Raw genomic sequence first — 13,269 nt, forward strand, 5'->3', positions numbered from 1 at the left:
TTTTTGTGGCAGCCCCTCAAATACTGGAAAACTGCTCTTTTAGTCCTTCTTGTCGTTAAATTAGACATACCCGATTCCTGCAGCTATTCTTCGTATGTTTTTGTCTCCAGCCCCCTAATCCTCTTCCTTGCTCTTCTCTGCACTCTTTCCAGAGCCTCAACATCTTTTTTTTTGTTATATCGCGGTGACCAAAACTGGATGCAATCTTCCAAGGGTGGCCTTATCAAGGCATTATAAAGCGGTGCTACTATTTCATGCGTTTCCATCTGTTGCCTCTCGTCCTGCCTTCAGGTGCTTTGGAGAATAGGCTGACCCCCGTTTTCTTTGGGGCAGCCCCTCAAGTAGCAAACACCGCTATCGTCTCACCCCTAACGTTTTGAATTGAAGTCGTCCACGAAAATAATTAAAAGCTCCTTTGCAGAGGTGGCTGCTGAGCTCAAACAATGTCGGCTCAGTGTCAACGTCGGCCAAACAATGTCGACTGACGGCCCCCAGGGGGAGAGCCTTTTCTGTGGGGGCACCTACCATCTGGAACGGGCTTCCCCCGGAGTTACGAAACATCCAAGACTTACGCATTTTCCGCCGAGCCCTGAAAACATTTCTATTCCAACAAGCTGGTCTGGCCTAAGTCTCCCTTTTTAAATTGGCTTTTAAACTGTCTTTTAAATTGGGTTTTAAACCTCTTTAGATAAATTTGGATGTTTTTTTTTTTTAATCTTTGAGCCTAAATTACTTAATCTGTTTCTTAATAGTTTTTAACTTCTATATGTATTTGTATTTATTATGGCTGTTCACCGCCCTGAGTCCTTCGGGAGTAGGGCGGTATACAAATATGAAAAATAATAATAATAATAATAATAATAATAATAATAATAATAATAATAATAATAATAATAATAATAATAATAAACAAGGCAATTTAATTCATCAATTAAACCACAAATAGATAATCGGGACTTGGCATCTAATCTCACCTCCTGATCCCCTGGAAGTTGCTCACATCTCTGGATCCACCTATATTTCCTTTTCCTGCCGACCCTCTTTTTACAGGTTACTTTCACCAAGTCCATCGTAAGACGATATTCATTCCGACCAATTTCCTGGATTTAAATGTAAGTACAGGGCCTTTTAATTAGTTACAAAACACGATCGGCTTCATCAGTTGCAACCCGGAAAGCACTTTATGCCTTGAGAGCAGCAAGAACATCAGTTCAAGAGGAAATATTTCCCTTTCAGATATGAACAGCAGAAGTCATGGGCTTTTGGGCCACGACAACAATCCCTTTCTTAGAAAACTCCTCAAGTTGCCCCCAGTCCCCCCCCACAAAACTCTTCTATTAAGAGCCCTGGTGGCACAATGGTTAGGATGTAGCATTGCATTGACTCAGCCTTCCATCATCCTTCCAAGGTCGGTAAAATGAGGACCCAGATTGTTGGGGGCAAATTGCTGACTCTGTAAACTGCTTAGAGATGACTGTAAACCAACATGTCTAAGAGCTATTCCTTCCTTCCTTCCTTCCTTCCTTCCTTCCTTCCTTCCTTCCTTCCTTCCTTCCTTCCGCTTAGAATGCAGTATTGCAGGCTAATTCTGCCCACTGCCAGCAGTTCGATCCTGACCCGTTCAAGGTTGACTCGAACTTCCGTCCTTCTGAGGTCGGTAAAATGAGGACCCAGATTGTTAGGGGCAAGAGGCTGACTTTGTAAACAGCTCCAAGGATCCAACGAGGCTGACCACCTACTTCCAGCCCCCCAAGGAACCTCCCCACCTCCGGACACAAACCTGAGTCTGTGCCTTCAGAACATGCAGCATCTTAAAATAATAGGTGCTGTCACCTGTGTCCTTGTTGTATTGCTCCACGGCGAAGGCCAGGGCTTCCTGCACACCTGGATCAGTGACGGGCGGGTCGAAAATTTTCCCGGCTATCGCCATTAGCAGCTCCGGGGAGAGCATCAGGAGGGTGCCGAAGAGGCCGAGAAGGGACGGGAGAGGCAGCCTGGAGCGCTCCATGGGGCTGGCGAGAGAGAGGGTCGCTGGCAGGTGGAGAAGCAGAGCGACCTCGACAGATTTGCCTTATATGTCCAAGGAGCCTCAGGTGGCAGAGGCGCTCACCTGTGTGGAGGCCACGCCCATTCTCCAGAAGCCCCGCCCCCTGTGGCTGGACCGTCTCCGCTGCCCAGGTGCTCTCCGCCTCAGCCCAATACTTCCCTCTAGTTGAGGTTTGGCTGAAGTCGGGGAAAGGGGGGAGACAGTTGAGTTACTAGTCGCTGTCTGCTACACAATGTCATCACTCCTGCTAGTTGTGCGTTTCCTGAGCAGAAGCCAAGGGCGGTGGGTGGGGTGGAGGCTGGACTAGATGACGTCCAAGGTCCCTTCCAGCTCTGTTAATCTGTTACCCTGGTTGTGTGTTTCCTAAGCAGAAGCCAAGGCTGCCTTTAGCCACGTGGACAATGAGGATGTGGGAAACCCACCCACCACCCCCCGATTGTCGCCCCCTCCTCAAACCATGGAGAGGAAGCCCTCCCCCTCCTCTATGGATGCTACTAAGCTTCTGCTCCTGTTAAATTTTCGAGCAGCTTTCAAGAAGAGACTGGGCTGCCCATCCGTCAGAAATGGTGTAGGGTCTCCTGTTTGGCTGGGACGGCAGTGGGCTGGACTAGATGACCTCCAAGGTCCCTTCCCTTAATCTGTTAGCCTGGTTGTGTGTTTCCTAAGCATAAGACGAGATTATCTTTAGACAGGTGGATAATGAGGAGTTCGGGATCCACAAGATTATCGGGCCCCCTCAAAGCTTTGGAGAGCGAGTCCCCTCCATGGAGAGTTTACAGCCAAGGGGCATCTTGGCATCTTCCTGAATAGATGGGGGGGAGATATGGACTTTGGGGGGGGGGTGAGAAATCGAAAAGAGACAATCCGTGGACACATTTAAAGCAAGCGAGGGAGGGGTTTCAAGAATCAGTGTGAATTCTATTAAAAATGGTTTGATTGCAGTTACCGAAGAGAAAACGGTCAAAGGGATGCAATAACCACAGCTAAAGTTCCCAGAAGTTTGGAAAAGAAGCAAATGGCTTCCCCATTCAGCATCTGGCAGCTGTTGCAGTTCCAGCCAAGGATGCTTCAGGGGTCTCTGATGGCCTCCCTTCCTCCCAGGTGGGACAGTCATGGACGGGCAAAGCAGAAGCCCAGGGAGACCCCCATTTCCCCCAGCTGGGTCTGTCTTGGACAAGCCATGGTGTCCTTGTGCTGTGGGTGTCAAAACCGGAAGGTTGGACGGGATTTGGACAAGAAAGGGACACAAACTGGAAACATCGTGATGATAGCTTTATTAAGACCAGTTAACAACCAACTCACCAAAATATAGATCTGTCTTCTCTATAACAGCAAAGAAAGCTAGAGAAAAGAAGGGGAAACTGAGGAAGAAGAAAAGACCCCCGTGTATACCGTATGTCGTGGAAAATGTGAAATAGGGCTTAAGTAAACCATTTTAACTCATGGTTTGGGAAGGGTCATGCATGACGGAAAAAGCAAAGATTCTTGTAAATTCAGCTTGCAACACCGGAGGTTTTCGGTCGCTGGAGACACTCGGAATCATTTGCCCGTGTTGGAGTCATCTCGTAAGTCCATCCCAGCCGTCCAGATTAGTTACAGCTCATCTTTAACAACTCTGTCAATTTCTCCCAAGGACGGGACCCGACTTCAAAGCGGCAAGTCAGTTTCTAAAAGAGAATGAAGAGGGGAGGAAAAAAAGAAGGGAAACCCAAATAATCAGTGCTTGGGACATGTGGGGGTATATAAATTATCAACAGAAACGATAACTTGTAAGTCAGGGTTGAAACAATGCTCTCAAGAGCTTGGTTGATTTCTTGCAGAGGTTTCATGACCCATGACACATTATCAGTGCTAGAAGGGAGTGGGGTTTGTGGAGAAGAGGAGGAGGATGGGAGGAGGAGGAAGAGGAGGAGATGACAACTGTGGGGCCCTTGGTGCTCCCTGAGCTTGTAGATGTTTCATTACCCAACTAGGGAACATCATCAATGCTAGAATGGCGGGAGGTCTGTGGAGGAGAAGAAGGAGGAGGAGGAGGAGGAGGAGGAAGAGAAGGAGGAGGAGGAGGAGGAGGAGGAGGAGGAGGAGGAGGAGGAGGAGGAGGAGGAGGAGGAGACTGAGGGGTCCTTGGTGCTCCCTGAGCTTGGTTGTTTTCTTGTACCCCATTTCCCCGAAAATAAGACCTAACTGGAAAATAAGCCATAATGCGTCTTTTGGAGCAAACATTAATATAAGACCAGGTCTTATAAGTGGAACGATGATTGTTTTTCAACACTTATGACCGGTGCAGCTTCCCCATCTTCAAATGATTTACATTCGGATGCTTGGCAACTGATTCACATTTATGACGGTGGCAGTGTCCCGGAGTCATGTGATCTCCTTTTGTTAACTTCTGACAAGCAAAGTCAACGGGGAAACCAGATTCATTTAACAACCCTGTGACTAATGTCAGAACTGCTGTGATTCACTTAACGAATGTGGCCAAAAAAAGAGGTCGTAAAACGGGGCAAAACTCACTTAACAGATGTCTTACTTAACAACATAAATGTGGGGCTCAACTGTGGGCCTAAGTCGAGGACTACCTGTATCAGTGTGTTTCTGAACCAATCTAGAACTAAGGAGAAATTTCCTGACTGTGAGAACAATCAACCAGTGGAATGGCTTCCCTCCAGAAGTTTGTTGTATTGTGAGGATTTTTGAGAAGAGATTGAATGGATTGGACAGCCACTTGTCTGAGATGGTATAGGGCAGTGATGGCTAACCTTTCGGCCGTCGCGTGCCAAAAGCCGGGGGAGCGTGAGGGGTTGTGCGCGCATGCCCACACCCAAAATTCAGTGTGCCCTGCACCCCTGAACGACCCCCGCTTTTGGCACATGATGGCATGATGGGCCTGGGAGGCCCGTTTTTTCGCCCTCCCCAGGCTCCAGAGGACCTCCAGGTTGAGGAAGGCCGGTTTCGCTTTCCTAGAAAGCCTCTGGAGCCTGGCGAGAGTGAAAAACAGGCCTTCTGGTCCCACTGGAAGTTAACAAATGGGCTGTTTCCGGCCTCCGGAGGGCCTCTGGAGGGTGGGGAAGGCCATTTTCACCCTCCCCAGGCTCCTAGAAAGCCTCTGGAGCCTGGGGAGAGTGAAAAATGGGCCTTCCAGTCCCACCGGAAGTCAGCAAATGGGCTGTTTCCGGCCTCCGGAGGGCCTCGGGAGGGTGGGGAAGGCTGTTTTCATCCTCCCCAGGCTCGTAGAAAGCCTCTGGAGCCTGGGGAGAGTGAAAAATGGGCCTTCCGGTCCCACCGGAAGTTGGCAAATGGGCTGTTTCTGGCCTCCGGTGGGTGGGGAAAACCGTTTTTTGCCCTCCCCATGATCCTAGAAAGCCTCTGGAGCCTGGGGAGAGTGAAAAACGGGCCTCCCCCCCACCACCGGAGGCCCTCCGGAGGTCAGGAACAGCTTGTTTCCCAACTTCCGGTGGGCCCGGAAGGCCCGAAAATCAGCTGGCCGGTGCACACATGCGTGCCGGAGCTGGGCTAGGGCAACGCTCGTGTGCCCACCGTTATGTGCCACCTATTTACATGATTTTGAGATGAGTGGCAGGTTAGTCATCAGAATTAAAAAGGCCACGGAGGATGAGCAATCTTTTAAATGCAGGAAGGAGCCAAACTTGTGACATTTTTGGCCTCTGAATGTTCGGTGCCTACACCCGGCTTTATTTTGACAAGTTGAGTAACCGATAAAACAGATCCATCCGGGATTGTCCGGCTCCACCCGATCTTAAGATCATTACTCAGTGGCCAAAATACTTGTGGAAGTGGCCCGTTGATGGGCCCACACAGACCGTGTGGTGGAGGCCCTTCCCAAATGGAGCAGCTGCTGTGGGATAATGGTTTGGCTGCGGCTGAGAGTCACCGGTCAGAATAGAGTTGGAAAAGGGACCTTGGAGGTCTTCTAGTCCAACCCCCTGCTCAGGCAGAAGACCCTATACCATGTTAGACAAATGTCCTGTCCTGTCTCTTAAAAACCTCCAGGGTTGAAGAAACCACAACTTCTAGTGGCAAGCTGTTCCACTGGTTAATTGTCCTCATTGTTAGGAAGTTTCTCCTTAATTCCAGGTTGCTTCTCTCTTGGGTTAGTTTCCATCCATTGTTTCTCATCCTGCCTTCCGGGGCTTTGGAGAATAATTTGACCCCCCCCCCCTCCTCCTCTTTGTGGCAGCCCCTCAACTACTGGAAGACTGCTATCATCTCACACCTAGTCCTTCTTTTCTCTAGACTACCTAAACCCAAATCCTGCAACCGTTTTTCCTATGTTTTAGTCTCCAGGCCTTCGATCATCTTAAGTTGCTTTTCTCTGCACTTCTTCCAAAGTCTCAACCTCTTTTTTGTAACATGGGGACCAAAAGTGGATGCAGCATTCCAGATGCAGCCTTACTAAGTCTTTATAAAGCAATACTAATACTTTACATCATTTTGATTCCATGCCTCTGTTTATACCATCAAGGATTGTATTCGCTTTTTTGGCTGCTGCCGCACACGGCTGGCTCCTATTTAAGTCATCGCCCACTAAGACTCCAAGGTTCCTCACAGTTATTGTTTTTGAAGCCCTGGGTTTTGCCTAATCTGTACTTGTTCCTTTGTTTTTCTTTTCCAGCCAAGAATCACAGAAAACCAATTTGCCAGAATTTCATTTAATTAATCATATTTCTATGCCGCCCAACTCCCTAGGGACTCTGAAAAACAATAGAGACTCAAAGATGCTGCATTCATGCGACATAATAAATCTTGGAGACAACTTTTAACTCCTCTTCTAATTTACCAAACCCCTAAAGAATAATCCATCCAGATTAATCCTGTCCAGCTGTCAAGGCAAGTGTTGAAGTTTTTGCCAGTCCATAAAGTCATCAATGGATTTTGGGGGTCCCTCATCACTCCGGTCCCATGGGGACAGGATCAGTTCAAGACTCCGGTGCCCCTTATTCATGTAATAACTGCAGAGAGAATTTATATCTGCACAAAATTGGAAAGTGGGAAAAAGTCCCTAGAGAGGGCAAGGTAATTAAGAAAATATTAGAATGTGCAGAATAGAATATAGAATATAGAATATAGAATATAGAATATAGAATATAGAATATAGAATATAGAATATAGGATAGGATAGGATAGGACAGGACAGGACAGGACAGGACAGGACAGGCCAGGCCAGGCCAGGCCAGAATAGAATAGAATAGAATAGAATAGAATAGAATAGAATAGAATAGAATAGAATAGAATAGAATAGAATAGAACAGAACAGAACAGAACAGAACAGAACAGAACAGAACAGAACAGAACAGAATAGAATTCTTTATTGGCCAAGTGTGTTTGGACACACAAGGAATTTGTCTTTGGTGCATACGCTCTCAGTGTACATAAAATATACGAAATGAATAGATTAACATTGGCCATTAAAGGGAAGGAAGAATCGGAGTCTTATAACATACGGGGGCAATTTTATCATTGGTGGGCAAAGGAATACGGACAAAAAGTGGTACAAAAATTAAATGAATTTGGAAGGGAAAAATGCTTTAACAGGAGAGCCATTAAATTGAAATGTATAAGCAAAGATATGTCCCTATTAAGAAAATGGTGGTGTTAATTAAGATGACACAAAAAGTTTGTACCCTGATTAATGATGCAATGTTTGTTATGAAGAGAAAAACAAAACAGAACTTTTTTTAAAAAAAAACTCTGGTGCCCTGACAGCTGTGGGGAGGCTGCTCTTCTCAGTTCACTGCCTTCACACAACCCTCTTTTAACAGTAACAGAGTGGGAAGGGACCTTGGAGGTCATCTAGTCCAACCCTGTACTAGGGATTCGAACCGCCAAACTGCCGACATTTCAGATCGACAAGCTCAGTGTCTTAGCCACTTGAGCCACTCTTAACCCACTACTGACCCATTTGCTCAGCCCGTGCAGCAAACGGAGCCATAAGCTACTCAGGACTCTCTTGACTTTGTTAGGAAATCACAAAATATCTAGGGAAAAACAAAATACCCCTAACCCAATTAATTTGCTATGTGATGATGTGTGAACACAATTCACAATTCTCATTTCTTACAGCTCAGCTTCACCTTTCTTTTGAACTGAAAGCATCCATGAAAATAAATTAAATCTGGTTTTTTGTTTGTTTGCTTGTTTGTTTTACAGCGGGGCCTGCTGATCTCAAAAAAACAAGGTAGCTTTTGTCCATGAAATGTTAAATAAATACATAATCAGATTTTGGCATTTGATCTCACCTCCTGCTGAGCCCTTGGAGAGAGTTGACAGTTCTGGATCTCTTTATACGTCTTCCGGTTGCTGCCGGTCTTTTCACAGTTGGTTTTCCCCAACTCCATCGTCAGATAATATAGCCATCCTGCAACTACCTGGATTTTTTTTAAAAAAATTACAAATTAACAAAAGCAGCAACGTATATAGAAAACCAATATAAAATGTTATACAGATGGCATTTAGCACCTGCGAGATTAGCAAAAATCTATCCAAATGTAAGCCCCAAATGTTGGAAGTGTGGATATCACCAAGGTACCTTCTTTCATATGTGGTGGTGCTGTCCCGAAGCGAAGAGGTATTGAAGGAAAATACAAAATTGGCTACAAGAATCAACTAATGAAAACATTGAATTGATACCTGAAACATTTCTCCTGGGAATACTAAAGTTTAAATATGGGGAAAAAAGAAGATATTAAATTATACATATACTCACTGCAGCGAGAATAGCATATGCCCAATATTGGAAAGGAAAAGACACACCACCAGAGGAACTTATTATTCAGAAAGTTTTAGAGTGTGCCGAAATGAACAAATTAACCTTAGAATTAAATGATGAAGAGGATTCAGAATACTATACGGTGTGGGATGATTGGTACAGGTGGATTGACAACCGAATAAAAAATAGATGAAAGTTTAATACAAATTTTAAGATACATATATGTATCTTAAAATATACATATGTATATGTGACTGGAACAATGAAACATAAAGGAAGAATTGATCTAACCTGTGTGAAAAAGTAATACTGTCTGACTGATTGTATTGTATTGTATTATAATAAATTTCAATTTAAAAAAAAAAAAGTCATGTGACCTTAAAGTGAATTACAAGGGGAAAAACCCAGAACAGGCTCAGTGATATAGATTGCAAGCCAGGAAGTAGTTCATTGCTAGAGAGGAACAATAACAGAATAATAACAGAACATGGTTATATACGAACGGTGGCCAGAATTACTCTGGCACAAAGAGCCTTCGTAGTACAGTGGTCTAAGGCACCCTGTTATTAAGCTGGTTATTAAGACCAGATGCCTGCAATTACTGCAGGTTTGAATCTCGCCAAGGCTCAAGGTTGACTCAGCCTTCCATCCTTTCTAAGGTAGGTGAAATGAGGACCCAGTTTGTGGGGGCAATAAGCTGACTTTGTATAAATATACAAAAAGGATGAAGGCTATTGCTTAACGCATTGTAAGCCGCCCTGAGTCTCCGGAGAAGGGCGGCATATAAATCAAATTAAAAAAAAAAAAAAATGGAAACAGATTAATACACCACCTAAAGAAATAGTAATTAAGAAGATCCTCGAATGCGCTGAAATGAATAAAATGACAATGAAGATTAAAGAAAGAGACGATTCCGACTACTATAAACTGCGGAATAGATTCTATAGGTGGCTAGAAAATAGAAATCAAAACAAGAAATAAGAATGTAAATTGAAATTTGATTAATTGGAATCTAATAGTCTTGCATATTGGTAAGGATAAAATACGATGTTAATAAATAGGAAGTATATGTAACAATTGTGTTCAGAAGAATGCTTAATATGGTTATACAAGAATAAGAGAATAATTAGGAAGATTGAACTTAAAAGCAAAGGTACCTACAGCCCAATTCCCTTCCATTGTAGCCACAGCCCCCCAATTTCCTTCTATTGTTCCTACGGACCCCCCAATTCCCTTCCATTGCTCCTACAGCCCCCCTCCCCCAGAGCTTTGGCTCTTCCAAGAAAGACCCAAGGAGGCTGTTGTGTCCCCCCACAACTGTCCCCCCCCCCCCAAAAAAACCACACACCTGGGACTGGGCGTCCACAGTTTGCGCTGAGCGCGTTGTATTCTTCCACGGCGAAGGCGGCGGCTTTCTGCACCCCCGGATCCGAGACGGCCTTGGGGGAAAGACCCCCGGGGATCGTGGCCGGCATCCCCGAGGGCAGCATCAGGAGGGCGCAGAGCAGGCAGAGGGGAGCCGGGATAGGCAGCTGGGAGTGCACCATGGGTCTTGGCAGGCAGGCAAGGAAGCAGACCGAGCGAGCAAACTGCAACCGTCGCTCCGAAGCGAAGTTCTCGCAGGTGCCCCAGATCTGCTCCAGCTAGCAGTAGTAGTAGTAGTAGTAGCGGGACCCACCCACCTGCGCGGAGGCCACGCCCCTTCCCTACAAGCCCCGCCCCCGCCCGGAGTTTGAGCAACTGGTCAATCAGGAGAGGGCGGGAGGGGATCTTGGAGGTCATCTAATCCAGCCCTCTGCTCAAAGAGTAGAGCCTTCTTTCCTTCTCCTCCTTCTCTTCAGAATAATGGCGTTGGGAGGGACCTTGGAGGTCATCTAGTCCAACCCCCCTGCCCAAGGAAATCAATGCGAGGGGAAATATTTCTGTATCACGTACGAACAGCAGAAATCACGTCCTTTGGGTTCCCTCCCATAGAAAACCCCCTGAGCTCCCTCCAGCACCCCCAAAACCTTCCCCTAAACTGCCTCTCGTGCCCCCAATTCCCTTCCGTTGTACCTACGGTCCCCCCAATTCCATTGATCCTACAGCCCAATTCCCTTCCATTGTACCCACAGCCCCCCAATTCCCTTCCGTTGCTCTTACAGCCCCCCAATTCGCTTCCATTTTTCCCACAGCCCCCCAATTCCCTTCCATTGTTCCCACAGCCCCCCAATTCCCTTCCACTGTACCTACAGTCCCAGTTCCCTTCCATTGCTCCTATAGCCCCTCCAATTATCTTCCATTGCTCCTACAGCCCCCCAATTCCCTTCCATTGCTCCTACAGCCCCCCAATTCCCTTCCATGGAACTACGGCCCCCCAATTCCCTTCCATTGTACCCACAGCCCCCCAATTCCCTTCCATTGGTCCTACAGCCCCCCAGTTCCCTTCCATTGTACCCACAGCCCCCCAATTCCCTTCCATTGCTCCTACAGCCCCCCAATTCCCTTCCATGGAACCTACAGTCCCGAATTCCCTTCCATTGCACCTACAGCCCCCCCCCCCCAGGGCTTTGGCTATTCCAAAAAAGACCCAAGGAGGCTGTGTGTCCCCTCCAGCTCCCCCCTCAAAAAATACACACCTGGACCTGGGCATCCACAATGCGCAATTCCTTGAAATAGTGGGTGTGTGCGTTGAGCGCGTTGTATTCTTCCACGGCGAAGGCGGCGGCTTCCTGCACCTCCGGATCCGAGACGGGCTTGGGGGAAAGACCCCCGAAGGTCTCCGGCATCCCCGAGGGCAGCATCAGGAGGGCGCAGAGCAGGCAGAGGGGAGCCAGGATCGGCACCATGGCGCTGGCAGGCAAGGAAGCAAACTGCAACCGTTGCTCCGAAGAGAAGTTCTCGCAAGTGCCCCAGATCTGCTCCGGCTAGAAATAGTAGAGGGACCCACCCACCTGCACGGGGGCCACGCCCCTTCCCGACAAGCCCCGCCCCGCGGCTGAGCCTTCTCCGCTACCTTGGGGCTCCCCGCCTCCAAGGGACCTTGGAGGTCTTCTAGTCCAGCCCTCTGCTCAAACAGGAGACCCTGCTCTCCTCTTCAGAATAACAGAATTGAGAGGGACCTTCGAGGTCCTCTAGTCCAGCCCTCTGCTCAAACAGGAGACCCTGCTCTCCTCTTCAGAATAACAGAATTGAGAGGGACCTTGGAGGTCCTCTAGTCCAGCCCTCTGCTCAAACAGGAGACCCCGCTCTCCTCTTCAGAATAACAGAATTGAGAGGGACCTTGGAGGTCCTCTAGTCCAGCCCTCTGCTCAAACAGGAGACCCCGCTCTCCTCTTCAGAATAACAGAATTGAGAGGGACCTTGGAGGTCCTCTAGTCCAGCCCTCTGCTCAAACAGGAGACCCTGCTCTCCTCTTCAGAATAACAGAATTGAGAGGGACCTTGGAGGTCCTCTAGTCCAGCCCTCTGCTCAAACAGGAGACCCCGCTCTCCTCTTCAGAATAACAGAATTGAGAGGGACCTTGGAGGTCCTCTAGTCCAGCCCTCTGCTCAAACAGGAGACCCCGCTCTCCTCTTCAGAATAACAGAATTGAGAGGGACCTTCGAGGTCCTCTAGTCCAACCTATACCATTCCAGAGAAGTGGCTGTCTGAGGAAGCTTTGCGAATAGCTGAGGAAAGAAGGGAAGCGAAAGGCAAGGGAGAGAGAGCCAGATGCACCCAACTGAAGGCAGAATTCCAGGGAATAGCTAGAAGAGATCAGAAGGCCTTCTTAAATGAACAGTGCAAAGAAATAGAAGAAAACCATAGAATAGGGAGGACCAGAGATCTCTTCAAGAAAATTGGAGACACGAAGGGAACGTTTCATGCAAAGATGGGCATGATAAAGGACCGAAATGGCAGGGACCTAACAGAGGCAGAAGAGATTAAGAAGAGGTGGCAAAATTACACAGAACTATACAAGAACGAGCTTAACGTCCCTGATAGCCACGATGGGATGGTCACTGACCTCCAGCTAGACATCCTATGCGAAGGCAAATGGGCCCTAGGAAATCTGAGCAACGACAAAGCTACTGGAGGTGACACTATTCCAGCTGAGCTATTCAAAATCTTAACAGACGATGCAGTAAAAGCGCTACACTCAATTTGCCAGCAAATTTGGAAAACTCAACAGTGGCCACAGGATTGGAAAAGGTCAGTTTGCATTCCAATGCCAAAGAATGTTCAAACTACCGCACCATTGCACTCATTTCACATGCTAGTAAAAGTTATGCTCAAAATCCTACAAGCTAGGCTCCGGCAGTATATGGATCGAGAACTACCAGAACTGCAGGCAGGATTTTGAAGAGGCAGAGGAACTAGAGATCAAATTGCCAAAGTACGCTGGATCATGGAGAAAGCTAGGGCGTTCCAGAAAAACATCTACCGATACTTCTGCTTCCTTGACTATGCCAAAGCCTTTGAGATCAAATTGGCAACATACGCTGGATCATGGAGAAAGCTAAGGAGTTCCAGG

At 47.2% G+C, this 13,269-nt stretch overlaps 1 protein-coding gene across 1 annotated transcript; it reads right to left on the reverse strand.

The window, feature by feature from the left end:
- Positions 1 to 3,354: 3,354 nt before the first annotated feature.
- LOC139321846 (cystatin-like) lies at positions 3,355 to 12,994 on the reverse strand. The gene is made up of 4 exons (XM_070950763.1): positions 12,987 to 12,994; positions 11,393 to 11,606; positions 8,305 to 8,433; positions 3,355 to 3,714 (listed from the first exon to the last, which is right to left on the reverse strand). Exons 1-4 carry the CDS (start codon positions 12,992 to 12,994, stop codon positions 3,637 to 3,639), a joined length of 429 nt encoding a protein of 142 aa, XP_070806864.1. The 3' UTR covers positions 3,355 to 3,636.
- Between the last annotated feature and the right edge of the window lie 275 nt (positions 12,995 to 13,269).

This window comes from Pituophis catenifer, unplaced genomic scaffold (genome assembly GCF_029215685.1).
Source record: "Pituophis catenifer annectens isolate HBS135680 unplaced genomic scaffold, rPitCat1.0.hap2 SCAF_10, whole genome shotgun sequence".
NCBI lineage: Eukaryota > Metazoa > Chordata > Lepidosauria > Squamata > Colubridae > Pituophis > Pituophis catenifer.

Bases quoted from the DNA above. Each gene is read 5' to 3' on its own strand.
- LOC139321846 (XM_070950763.1), bottom strand. The intron at 8,434-11,392 runs GTGTGTATTTTT...AAAAAAATCCAG, and splicing joins TTGTGGATGCCCAGGTCCAG to GTAGTTGCAGGATGGCTATA. The intron at 3,715-8,304 runs GTGAGATCAAAT...ATTCTCTTTTAG, and splicing joins CTCCAAGGGCTCAGCAGGAG to AAACTGACTTGCCGCTTTGA.